At 44.0% G+C, this 13,625-nt stretch overlaps 1 protein-coding gene across 4 annotated transcripts in view; it reads right to left on the bottom strand.

Moving 5' to 3' along the window:
* LOC145344813 (uncharacterized) overlaps nt 1-13,625 on the bottom strand; it is a 1,415,987-nt gene that overhangs the window by 914,846 nt on the left and 487,516 nt on the right. For 3 of the 4 annotated variants that reach the window (XM_080191980.1, XM_080191981.1, XM_080191982.1), the window contains one exon: nt 11,711-11,824. In XM_080191980.1, the coding sequence (XP_080048106.1) occupies nt 11,711-11,824 (114 nt within the window). The remainder of the gene's footprint in view (nt 1-11,710; nt 11,825-13,625) is intronic. The other variant, XM_080191983.1, reaches the window with a different exon arrangement.

The raw sequence follows: 13,625 nt of genomic DNA, 5'->3' as shown, positions 1-13,625 counted from the left end.
GCATTTGTGGGACAGCGGAGGTAGAAATTGGAGCCCACTGCACCCATTTTCAGACCAAACCCAATGTCAATTTTGGGAACCAAACAATGCCTGTAAGATGAAGGTGCCATCCATCAATATAGCACAGCACGGTGGCACACTGCTGAGCACTGTTGCCTCTTAATGTCACGAAGCTAGGTTCAATTCTGGCCTGATCTGTGTGGAGTTTGCATGTTCTCCCAATGTCTGCATGAGTTTCCTCCAGGTGTTCGGGTTTCCTCCCACAGTCCAAAGAGATGCGGGTTAGTTGGATTGGCCATGCTGCATTTCCCTTGGGTGTTCCAAGATGTGTAGATTAGGTGGATTAGCCATGGTAAACACACGGGCTATGGAGTAGGATGGGATCAAGGGTCTGGATAAGGTACTATGTCAGAGAGGCTCTGTACTGTATGGATTCTATGATTGAATACTTAGAAGATTTACCGATCATTTTAAGGTCTTGTTAGTATTCATTAAGTTCACTAGCAGTAATAGTTTATTGGAAGCATTAGGGTTTATAAATTGGAATTTAATTATTACACAATAAAGATGGCAGGGCAGTTCATGTGCTCCGAATGCAAGATGTGGGAGCTTCTGAATTTCAGTGTGGCCCAAGGCAAACACATCTGCAGTTCGTTTCAGGCATATAAGATTCATGAAACAAATACTTGGCTCTAAGAATGGTGTGGGAGAGGTGAGCTTGGTTCATGGGGCACTGGCATCAATCTTACGGCAAGTGGGAGTTGTAGAACATAGAACATTACAGCGCAGTACAGGCCCTTTGGCCCTCGATGTTGCGCCAACCAGTGGAACCAATCTAATGACCCTCTAACCTGAACTATTCCAATGTTAGCCATATGCCTATCCACTGACCATTTGAACACCCTTAAAGTTGGCGAGTCCACAACTGCTGCAGGCAGGGCATTCCACGCCCTTATTATCCTCTGAGTAAAGAACTTACCTCTGACATCCGTCCTATAATTATTACCCTCAATTTAAAGCTATGTCCCCTCGTGTTCGCCAACACCATCCAAGGAAAATGGCTTTCACTGTCCACCCTGTCTAATCCTCTGATCATCTTGTATGCCTCAATTAGGTCACCTTTTAACCTTCTTCTCTCTAACGAAAATAACCTCAAGTCCCTCAGCCTTTCCTCATAAGACCTTCCCACTATACCAGGCAACATCCTGGTAAACCTCCTCTGCACCCTTTCCAATGCCTCCACATCCTTCTTATAATGCGGCGACCAGAACTGTACACAATACTCCAAGTGCGGCTGTACCAGAGTTTTGTACAGTAGTAACATGACCTCACGGCTCTGAAATTCAATCCCTCTACCAGTAAAACCTAACACACCGTATGCCTTCTTAACAACCTTATCAACCTGGGTGCCAACTTTCAGGGATCTATGCACATGTACACCGAGATCTCTCTGCTTGTTGACACTACCAAGAGTCTTTCCATTAGCCCTATATTCTGTACTCCTGTTACTCTTACCAAAGTGAATCACCTCACACTTTTCCGCATTAAACTCCATGTGCCACCTCTCAGCCCAGCTCAGCAGCTTGTCTATATCCCTCTACAAACTGTAACATCCATCCTCACTGTCTACAACTCCTCCGACTTAGGTGTCGTCAGCAAATTTGCTAAACCATCCTTCTACACCCTCATCCAAGTCATTTATAAAAATGACAAACAGCAGAGGCCCCAAAACAGATTCCTGAGGTGCACCACTTGTAACTGAACTCCAGGTTGAATATTTCCCATCAGCCACCACCCTCTGTCTTCTATCAGCTAGCCAATGCCTGATCCAAACTGCTAAATCACCTTCAATCCCATGCATCTGCATTTTCTGCAGTAGCCTACCATGGGGAACCTTATCAAACACTTCGCTAAAATCCATATACACCATGTCAACTGCCTTACCCTTATCCACCTCTTTGGTCACTTTTTCAAAAAACTCGATAAGGTTTGTGAGGCACGACCTACCCTTCACAAAACCGTGTTGACTATCCCTAATCAATTTATTGTATTTATTGTATCTTTGGAACCATCCATATTTAAACATTGATGAAAGCTGTGTTCTAGCAAACCTTATAACTAAGGAAATAGGGAGGGTTTTAAACTAAATGTGTGGGGAGGGGTGGGGGGGGGCAAGGAGGTGGTGACGTATCAAACTTGGTAGGTGTCGGAAATCAAGGCAGGAGAACAAAACAGTGATATGGGAAATGAGGAATGGTGGTCAGGGAGAGAATGGCAGGAAGGAATTGAGAAAAATACCTAAGAATACATCAACAGTCAAGACTAGATGTTCCAAAAATAACAAACATACCTGGGATGAGTGGATTATCTAATGAGGAAAGGTTGGACAGACTTTAGAAGAGTGAGAGGTAAGATCTTGAACGATACTGACAAGGTGGACATGGAAAGGATGTAGGTGCGCTCAGAACCATGGGGCACTATTTTAAAATGAGGGCTGCCCTTATACGACAGAGATGAGGGGATATTCTTTCACTCAGAGAGCTGAGCGACTTTGAAGGTGGAGGCAGGAGGTCATTGAATATTTTTGAGGCAAAGGTTGATAGATTCTTGATGAAAGTAAATTATTACGAATGCTGGAATCATAGAATCATAGAAACCCTACAGTACAGAAAGAGGCCATTCGGCCCATCGAGTCTGCACCACCACAATCCCACGCAGGCCCTACCCCCATATCCCTACATATTTTACCCACTAATCTGTTAAAAAAGACATCTTGGGATGTAAGTGTCACTGGCTCAGCCAATATTTATTGCCCATTCCTAATTATCCTTGACAAGTTGATGGTGAGCTGTCTCCTTGAGCTGCTACATTCCATACTGTTTCAAGTGTGTGGCTTGGAGAGAAACTTATAGGCAGTGTTTGTATGCAGCTTCTACCCTTGTTCTAGGTGGTAGAGGTCATGGGTTTGGAAGGTACTGCTGAAGGAGGCTTGCTGAGTTGCTGCAGCATCTTATAAACACTACTGCCACTGTGCCTTATTGGTGGAGGGAATACAAGTTTAAAGTGTTGGATGGGCTGCTGATTAAGTGGACTGTTTTGTCTTGTATGGTGTGGACCCTCTTGTATTTTTGGAGTTGTATCCTTTCAGGCAAGGCGAACTAATCTAGGGGAATATTCCATCACTGCAGCTGAAGATGGTTGGATCCAGGATACTTCCCTGAGAAATTCCTACAATGACTAAGATTGAAATGATTGATCCCCAACAATCACATTCATCACCCTCTTTGCTAGGTATGACTCCACCTAATGTTGGTCAGTCTTCTTCATGGCACAGTCAAATGCTGCTTTGATGTCAAGGGCAATCATTCTCACCGTATCTCACTGAAGGAGAGTCATTTTACACATATTCCCACCTTAGTCACAGAAAAGGACACAATGTACAATCGAAAATTATGCTGAAAGTGTACACTTTGACCTATCATCATGAACCATTCTCTTGCATTTAATAAATTTCAACATGGTCCAAAGGGGGATAGAACAACACTTCTTTCTTTAAATGACAACTATAAAGAAAGAAGGTAAAGTTCTATAGCCTTGAGCAATGGCTCAGTTGGTAATGTACTTGTTGGAAGATAGTTGGTTTATATCCTACTCCTCAACACTAACATTTCAGTGTAGTATTAAAAGAGCTCCACATTCACTTAACCAAGGTATCATCTTGTTGGTAGGGTTCTAAACCAAGGTAAAAGATTCCATGGGAATCTGCAAAGAGTGGGTGAGTTTGCCACTCCATGTTGAGGCAACATGGGCAATAGTAACATAGATCATAAGGACACGAGAATTAGTAGCAGTGATAAGTCAATCAATACCTTCAATCCGCTCCATCTGGTTTTGAACTACTCTCCTTACTGCAGAGTTTTTGGGCATCTTCGCGATTGCAGATTGGCTGCTAATGTTTCCTTCATTATAGCAGTGAACACACTTTTAAACTAATTTACTGACTATAAAGTGGGACATCCTGAGGTCATGAAAGGATAAATATAAATGCAATTCTTTATTCAAACAATGGATGCTGTTAAGTCAAAACCACATATTCTGGAAACAGAAGTTTTTTATGACACTCACTTGAGTGAATTATACTTCTTTTTCCAGTGTAGACGTCAATGTAATTCTCTAAAACACTGACTAAATCTGCAGTAAGGCCTCAAGGTTGGAAAGTTGCATTAAAGCTTACTGATAGGCTAACTATTGACACATAGCAAGGAGATTTTGTTTTTTGAATACTTTGCACTTTGGAATATTTTGGAAGTTGCAAAAGACACACAATGAACACAAGTCATTCTTTATTTGTTTAAATCTTTCATTAATAAACATATGGGATAAATATTGGGATGACCAAAGGCTTCGTCTACAATATCTGTCACAAACTCCATTCCGTCAATACTGGGGGTGATTCTCCAACCCTGCACAGGATCGGGAAATTGTGGGGGAAGTGCCTAACACATTCTCCCCAGCCTCTCGCCACCCGGACAAAATCTGGTTCCTGCCCTTGCTCATTTCAATCTCATTTAAATTTTGTGAGTCAGTTTAAAGCCAGGCTCTCCCTGCTCCTGGGAGACCCTGACCCTCAGGTGCAGAGGGTACCCAGCACAAATCACTACTGGTCTCCACAAACAGAGACTAGTCATGATGGCCAGGGGCTCGGAAGACGCTGATGTCCACAAGTGGTCAGGGACATGTCTGAGTAGTGCTGTGGTAGTGGTAGGCAATCTACATTGGTGGTGGAGCGGGTGGGGGAGCAGGGGGAGAAGTGGGTCTGTTGTTGGGGATATGTCCCCTCTCAAGAAACATGGGAAGATCGCGATCCAATAAACGCAGCATATGCCTGGCCACAATTCAAGAATCCTACCTGACGTGAGGGCTATTAGGATTCACCTGACCTAACCCGTCGACCCCATTCAAGTTCCTGCCCAGATTGGGTGACAATCCAATTATTATGCACACTCATTAACTGTAATACAATTCACTGGTTTACAGCACCTTCTCTGTAATGGGAAATGCATTGGGCAGGTTTTGTTGCTGGTAATCACCACCGTGGACCTGGCACCCTGGACGCTGAGTGGGGCTGGCCGGCGAGAATCACAGGATGTGTAAATTTACATTGATCTGGTGAATGAAACCCATCTGAGAGCCGCTCCTAGCGCTAGCAGGGAACGCTCCTGTTTTCATGCCAGTGAGAGTACTTATCCTGACAATGGATGTATCATTTTTTGGGGGAAAATTCCACTTACTGACTTCATCCATTTCTCTAGAACCTGCCGGAATCTCTGACCTTGCAAAGTGCAATTACTGAAGACGGTGTATTTCCAGCTCTGTGCAGGAACCCAGCCCCATCCCGGTCTGTTGTCACTGTTGCTGAGACTTTCACCCATGTCTATACTTGACTATTTTCTTTATTCTTTATTCCAGTGTACTCTTCTTGAGAGCTTCTTGAAACATTAAGATAGTCCAATTAGGGGACGAGCCACACTGGACCTGAGTGCGGCCAGGTGGTCGATGTTGCAGCAGGGGAGCAGTTCGGGAACAGTGACCATAATTCAGTAAACTTTAAGGTACCGATGGATAAAGACAAGTGTAGTCCTCAAGTTTAGGTGCTAAACTGGGGGAAGGCTACTTACAACAATATTAAGCAGGAACTGAAGAATGGAGATTGGGGGCAGATGTTTGAGGCCAAATCAACATCTGGCATGTGAGAGGCTTCCAAGTGTAAGTTGATAGGGATTCAGGACCGGCACATTCCTGTGAGGATGAAGGATAAGTATGACAAGTTTTGGAAACTTTGGATAACTAGGGATATTGTGAGCCTAGTCAAAGAGAAAAAGGAAGCATTTGTCAAAGCTAGGACGCTGGGAACACACAGAGCAAAGCTGGAATACAAGGAAAGCAGAAAGAAACTTAAACAAGGAGTAAGGAGGGCTAAAAGGGATCATAAAAAGTCATTGGCCAGCAAGATTGAGCAAAATCCCAAGGCTTTTTATACATATATGAAAAGCAAGAGGGTAGCCGGGGAGAGAGTTGGCCCACTCAGGGACAGGGGAGGGAATCCATGCGTGGAGCCAAAGGAAATGGTGAGATATTAAATGAGAATTTTGCGCCAGTATTCACCAAAGAGAAGGATTTGGTGGATGACGAGTCTGGGAAAGGGTGTATAGATAGTTAAGTCATGTTGAGATCAAAAAGGAGGTGGTCTTGGGTTCTTGAGAAACATTAAGGTAGACAAGTCCCCAGGGCCTGATGGAATATACCCCAGAACACTGACAGAGGCAAGGGAGGAAATTGCTGGGGCCTTGAGAGAAATCTTTGTATCCTCACTGGCTACAGGGGAGGTCAACACAGTAAGAAGTCTCACAACACCAGGTTGAAGTCCAACAGCTTTATTTGGTAGTAAACGCCACTAGCTTTCGGAATGCTGTTCCTTCGTCAGGTGAGTGGAGAGATCTGATCACAAACAGTTTCAGAACTCTCCACTCACCTGATGAAGGAACAGCATTCTGAAAGCTAGTGGCGTTTACTACCAAATAACCATGTCGAACTTTAACCTGGGGTGGTGAGACTTCTTATTGTGTTTACCCCAGTCCAATGTCAGCATCTCCACATCATGACAGGGGAGGTCCCAGAGGATTAAAGACTAACCAATGTTGTTCTTTTGTTTAAGAAGGGTAACAAGAATAATCCAGGTAATTACAGGCCGGTGAGCCTTACATCAGTGGTACGGAAATTATTGGAGAGGACTCTTAGAGACAAGATTTATTCCCACTTGAAAATAAGTGGGTGTTTTCGTAAGAGGCAACATGGGGATGTCGTGTCTCGCTAACTCGGTCGAGTTTTTCGAGGAAATAACAAAGACGATTAATGAGGGTAGGGCCGTGGGTGTTGTCTACATGGACTTCAGTAAGGCCTTTGACAAGATCCCTCATGGCAGACTGGTGCAGAAGGTGAAGTCACATGGGATCAGAGGTAAGCTGGCAAGGTGGATACAAAAGTGGCTCGGTCTTAGAAGACAGAGGGTAGCAGTGGAAGGATGCATTTCTGAATGGAGGGCTGTGACAAGTGGCATTCCTCAGAGATCGGTGCTGAGACCTTGCTGTTTGTAATATGTATAAATGACCTGGAGAAAAATGTAACTGGTTTGATTAGTAAGTTTGCGGACGACACAGAGTTTGGTGGATTTGTGGGTAGTGATGAGGACCATCAGAGGATACGGTAGATATAGATCGGATGGAGACTTGGGCAGAGAGATGGAAGCTGGAGCTTAATCCAGACAAATGTGAGGTAATGCATTTTGGAAGATCTAATTCACCACGAAATATACAAAAATTACTGAACCTTTAAGAGTATTGATAGGCAGAGGAATCTAGGTGTACAGGTAAACAGGTCACTGGAAGTGACAACACAGGTGGAGAGGGTAGTCAATAGAGCATACAGTGTACTTGCCTTCATCAGCTGGGGCATTGAGTTTAAAAATTGGCAAGTCATGTTGCAGCTTTATAGAACCTAAGTTGGCCGCAGTTGGAATACAGTGTTCAATTCTGGTCATCTCTCTATCAGAAGGACGTGGAGGCTTTGGAGAGGGTACAGAAAAAAATGACCAGGATGTTGCCTGGTAAGGAGGCATTAGATATGACCAGAGATTGGAGAAACCTGGTTTGTTCTCACTGGAATGACGGAGATTGAGGGGCAACCGTGGATAGGTTTATGGATGGTAAGGGATTGGTTTAGGTTAGAGGGTCATTGTTTTTTAACTGGTCGGCGCAACATCGTGGGCCGAAGGGCCTGTTCTGCGCTGTAATGTTCTATGTTCTATGTAACCTGATAGAGGTTTACAAGATTATGAGAGGCAAGGATAGAATGGACAGTCAGAAGCTTTTTCCCAGGATGTAAGAGTCAATTACTAGGGGGCATTGGTTTAAGGCACAAGGGGCAATATTTAAAGGAGATGTACGAGGCAGATTTTTTGCACAGCGGGTGATGGGCGCCTGGAACGCTCTGCCCGGGGAAGTAGTGGAAGCGGCTATGATAATGACTTTTAAAGGGCATCTTGACAAATATGTGAGGAGAATGAGAATGGAAGGATACGGTCCCTGGAAGAGTAGGGGGTTTTAGTGAAGTTGGGCAGCATGGTTGGTGCAGACTTGGATGGCCAAAGGGTCTGTTCCTGTGCTGTAATTTTCTTTGTCCTTTTTTCTTTGTTCACTCCTGGCTGGTCTCACTCCATGCATCCTTTGTAACTTTGATGCTGCACAAAAACTCTTTCCATGCCCTTCTTGTACCATACCCCACACCCCTCTCACCCCCAAGCTCACTGATCTACATTGGCTCCCAGTCAAGCAACACCTCGATTTTAAAATTCTGACTTTTGTCTTTAAATTATTCCACTACCTCATCCTTCCCAATTTCCGTAATCCCCTCCAGCCCTACAACATTCCAATATCATAGAATCCCAGAAGCCCTGAAGTGCAGAAGGTGGCCATTCAGCTCATCGAGCCTGCGCTGACAACAATCCCATCCAGATCCTTTCCCATAATCCGAAGCATTTACCCTGCTAATCCCCCTGATGCCATGGGGCAATTTACCACAGCCAATACACCAAATTTGCACATCATTATCTGCCACTCATTTAATTCTGGTCTCTTGAACAGCCCTGGTTTCAATTACTGGTGTGTACATGTTACAAAGAAAGAGATGCTGGAAGTCTTAAAGCACATCAAGGTAGATAAATCCCCGGGAGCTGATGAACTGTATCATAGGACATTGTGAGAGGCTAGGGAGGAGATCGTGGGTCTCCTAGCAGAGATATTTGAATCATCGATAGTCACCGGTGAGGTACCGGTGAAGATTGGAGGGTGCAAAATGTTGTGCCTTTGTTTAAAAAGGGCTGCAGAGAAAAGCCTGGGAATACAGGCCAGTGTACTTACCTTATCTGTGGTAGGTAAGTTGTTGGAAGGTATTTTGAGAGACACAATCTATGGGCATTTAAAGATGCAAGGACTGATTGGGGACAGTCAACATGGCTTTGTGAGTGGAAGGTCATGTCTCACAAATTTGATTGAGTTTTTTGAATGGGTAAGTAACCAAGAAGGTAGATGAGGGCAGTGCAGTTGATATTGTCTATATAGACTTCAGCAAAGCCTTTGACAAGGTACCACATGGTAGGTTGTTGCATAAGGTTAAACCTCATGGAATCTAGGGTGAGGTATCTAAATGGATACAAAATTGGCTTCTTGACAGAAGCCAGAGGGTGGTTACAGAGGGTTGTTTTTCAAACTGGAGGCCTGTGACCAGCGATGTGCCTCAGGGATCAGTGCTGAGCCCACTGTTATTTGTCATTTATATTAATGATTTGGATGAGAATATAGGAGGCATGGTTAGTAAGTTTACCAATGACACCAAGATTGTTGGCATAATGGACAGTGAAGAAAGTTATCTCCGATTGTAATGGGATCTTGATCAATTGGGCCAGTGGTCTGACGAATGGCAGATGAAGTTTAATGTCGATAAATGCGACGTGATGCATTTCGGTACATTGAACCAGGGCAAGACACACTCCATTAATGAACAAGTGTTGTGGAGAGTTATAGAATCAAGTCTGACAACACGAGGTTTCAGTCCAACCGATTTATTTGATAGTAAACTCACAAGCTTTTGAGGGGACTCCCTCTTCGTCAGGTGAATGGAGAGTTCTGGCCTCGGACAGAGCATGTAAAGCACAGACAGTTTAGAGATTACTGATTAGAATGCAAATCTTTACACCTAACCTGTTGTTCAAGTCCTGAAGTGGCCGACAATGTGTGTGGAAGGAGCACTGATCACAGGTTAAAGAGATGTGTATTGTCTCCAGACAGCACAGTGAGTGAGGTTTTGCAAACCCAGGCAAGTCACGGGGGTTACAGAAGGTCCTTCGGGTAAGCGTTCTCCAAGGCGGCCTTCACGACACACGACAGCGCAGAGTCGCTGAGCAGAGACTGATAGCCAAGTTCCACACACATGAGGACAGTCTCAACAGGGATCTTGGGTTCATGTCGTACTATCTGTAACCCCCGTGACTTGCCTGGGTTTGCAAAACCTCACTCACTGTGCTGTCTGGAGACAATACACATCTCTTTAACCTGTGATCAGTGCTCCTTCCACACACATTGTCGGCCACTTTAGGACTTGAACAGCAGGTTAGGTGTAAAGATTTGCATTCTAATCAGTAATCTCTAAACTGTCTGTGCTTTACATGCTCTGTCCGAGGCCAGAACTCTCCATTCACCTGACGAAGAGGGAGTCCCCTCGAAAGCTTGTGAGTTTACTATCAAATAAGTCGGCTGGACTAAAACCTTGTGTTGTCAGACTTTTAACCGTGTTTACCCCAGTCCAACGCCGGCACATCCACATCAAGAGTTACAGAACACAGAGATTTCAGGGTACACATTCATAGCTCCTTGGAAGTGGAGTCACATATGGACAGAGTGGTGAAGAAGGCATTCGGCATGTTTGGTTTCATTGGTCAGAACACTGAATACAGGAGTTGGGACATCTTGTTGAAGTTGTACAAGACATTGGTAAGGCCACACTTGGAATGCTGTATACAGTTCTGCTCACCATATTATAGAAAGAATATTATTAAACGAGAAAGAGTGCAAAAGAAATTTAATAGGATCCTACCGGGACTTGGTGATTTCAGTTATAAGGAGGCTGGAGAGACTGGGGCTTTTTTCTTTGGAGTATAGAAGGCTGAGGGGGATCTTTTAGAGTTCTATAAAATAATGACTGGCATAGATCAGCTAGACAGTCAATATCTTTTCCCAAAGGGGAGTCTAAAATTAGAACGCATAGGTTTAAGATGAGAGGGGAGAGATACAAAAGTGTCCAGAGGGGCAATTTTTTCACACAGAGGGTGGTGAGTGTGTGGAACAAGCTACCAGAGGTAGTAGTAGAGGCGGGTACAATTTTATCTTTTAAAAAGCATTTAGACAGTTACATGGGTAGGATGGGTATAGAGGGATATGGGCCAAATTTAGACAACTGGGATTAGCTTCGGGGTTTAAGAAAAAAGGGTGGTATGAAGAAGTTGGGCTGAAGGGCCTGTTTCCATTCTATAAACCTCGATGACTCTATGACTCTACTCCAACATTTCCAAGCCCCTTAGCTTTGGAATTCCATCCCTAAACCTTCCTGCCTCTTTTCTCATGTGAGATGCTCCTTTAAACCTACCTCTGTGCCAAGCTTTTAGTCATCTCCTCTAATGATGCGGCTTAGTGCCAAAATTTGCTTACGCTCATGTGAAGTGCACTGGAACATTTTAATACATTAAGGTGCTATATAAATACAAGTTGTTGCTGTACAGGACACAGTACAGTTTCTGCTCGAAAATACACACTCGACTAATGCATTCCACAAGTGTATCTGCTGCTAAGATGGATTCACGTGAGTTCCTGACTGTTGAAACATTCTTGTCGGCAATTAAATATCTCACCATCAAAAAAGGGATTAGTTCAATCCACAACTGATTATCTTCACAGACTGCACGCTGGTCCTTGCCCAGCGAGTTTTGTTGGTTTTCAGTGCAACGGTTTAATCACTGCAGCAATTATTAGCGAGCGGCAGTCAAATTGGTACCAAATATAAGATGGGAACTTTAAAATCAGAAAGATGATTTGAACTTCACCTTTGTACTCACGGTCACAGATGCAAACAAATGTACTCAGTGTCTTGTTGCTGCAGTTTCCATGGATACAGATGTGTGGCTCGCACTGTCCAATCATCTCAGAACAATTATCACCTGCGCAAAACATTAAAATTGAGAGTTAATTATAATTCACCATCAGCTTTAGCCCACTGGCAGAAACATTAACCTGTAGGCCTTTAACTGTAAAAGGAGCTAATTACAATAAATGTCATGAAGCATAGTTAAATGCCAACTCTCATTTCTGAGCCATTTATTTAATAATCAGTGACAGGCTAAACCTAAATGATAAAATAAGAGCTAATTATTTGTCACAGTTAACCTACCAACCATGCGGTGTTCCTCTTTGATGGTGCAAATCACAAACAGATGATAGATATTAGAGTGACATTGACAAAGGGTGGCTGGCACTTCATCTGTAAAGTCAGTCAACATGATGTAGTTCTGAGTTTAATGGTATTCCCCCTGCATTTATGAGGAGATGATAGTCTGGCGGTGACGTAATCAGGAGGCCGAGGCTAATGATCTGGGGCTGATAAGTTCAAATTCCACCAGTTCAGTTAATAAAATTGGGGGTTGTTGCAACAGTACTGTTTACAGAACATTTCCATTCAGGAAGTCTTTATTAGCTATTTGTCACTATACAGAATGGCGCGGTGGCACAGTGGTGAGCACTGCTGCCTCGCAGCACCAGGAATCTGGATTCAATTCTTGCATTGGTTCACCGTCTGTGTGGAGTCTTCACGTTCTCCCCATTCCTGCATGGGTTTCCTTTGGGTGCTCCGGTTGCCTCCCACACTCCAAAGATGTGCGGTTTAGTTTGATTGGCTATGCTAAATTGACTCTAGTGTCAGGGGAATTAGCAGGGTAAGTATGTGGGGTTACAGGAATTGGGCCTAGGTGGGTTTCTGGTTGGCGCAGACTCGATGGGCTGAATGGCCTCCTTCTGCTCTGTGGGAAACTATGATTCTCTGACATATTAAAGGGTGCACAAAAGAAACCACCTCCATATTTAAGCAATAACACATCTCTGACCAACACCACTCTGACCCTCACTTTGGGTCAAATGCTTTCTTACATCACCGTGCAGGCAGTAAAAAGGTAAAGGTGCCAGAATCCCAGACGACCAAAGGCTACTCTCTCCTTTGAAGGGGAAGAATTGAACGCTGGTGATTCAACCTGAGGATCACCACATCTCAAGCAAGGGGCAAGACTGAGAAGGTTGGGTGTTCATGAATAATCTCAGTTCTGAGCAGTACTGTATTCAGTCCCACGTTAACCAGATACAGATACTAGATCCTTTCATTACAGTAATGGTGATCATAAAACTATCAACTATGGTACAAAAAAGCCATCTGGTTCACTCCTGTCCTTTAAGTAAGGAAATCTGCCATCCTTCCCTGGTCTGGCCAAAGCTGGCACAGTGACAAGCACTGCAGCCTCACAGCACAAGGGATTCCTTGTTCGGGTCACTATCTGTGTGGAATCTGCATGGGTTGCCTCTGAGTACTCTGGTTTCCTTCCAGTCCTAAAGACATGCTAATTAGACGCATTGGCCATTCTAAATCCTCCCTCAGTGTACCAAACAGGCGGCGGAATGTGAGTACTCAGGGATTTTCAGAGTAATTTCATTATAATGTTAATATAAGCCTACTTCGGACACGAATAATTAAACTTTTAGTGCATGTGACTCCAGACTCTCAGCAATGTGGTTGACTCTTGGCTTAGCAAGCCACTCAGTTCAAGGGCACCCTAAAAAGTTTCACAACCCCAGGTTAAAGTCCAACAGGTTTATTTGCGATCACGAGCTTTCAGAGCACTGCTCCTTCATCAAGTGACTGGAGAGTTGGGTTCACAGACAGCGCATATATAGACAAAGACTCAATAATGGTTGGCA

This window comes from Carcharhinus amblyrhynchos, chromosome 7 (genome assembly GCF_965287045.1).
Source record: "Carcharhinus amblyrhynchos chromosome 7, sCarAmb.v2.hapA, whole genome shotgun sequence".
NCBI lineage: Eukaryota > Metazoa > Chordata > Chondrichthyes > Carcharhiniformes > Carcharhinidae > Carcharhinus > Carcharhinus amblyrhynchos.
Note: the sequence above shows the minus strand (reverse complement) of the source record. Positions and strands in the feature narration are given on the sequence as shown.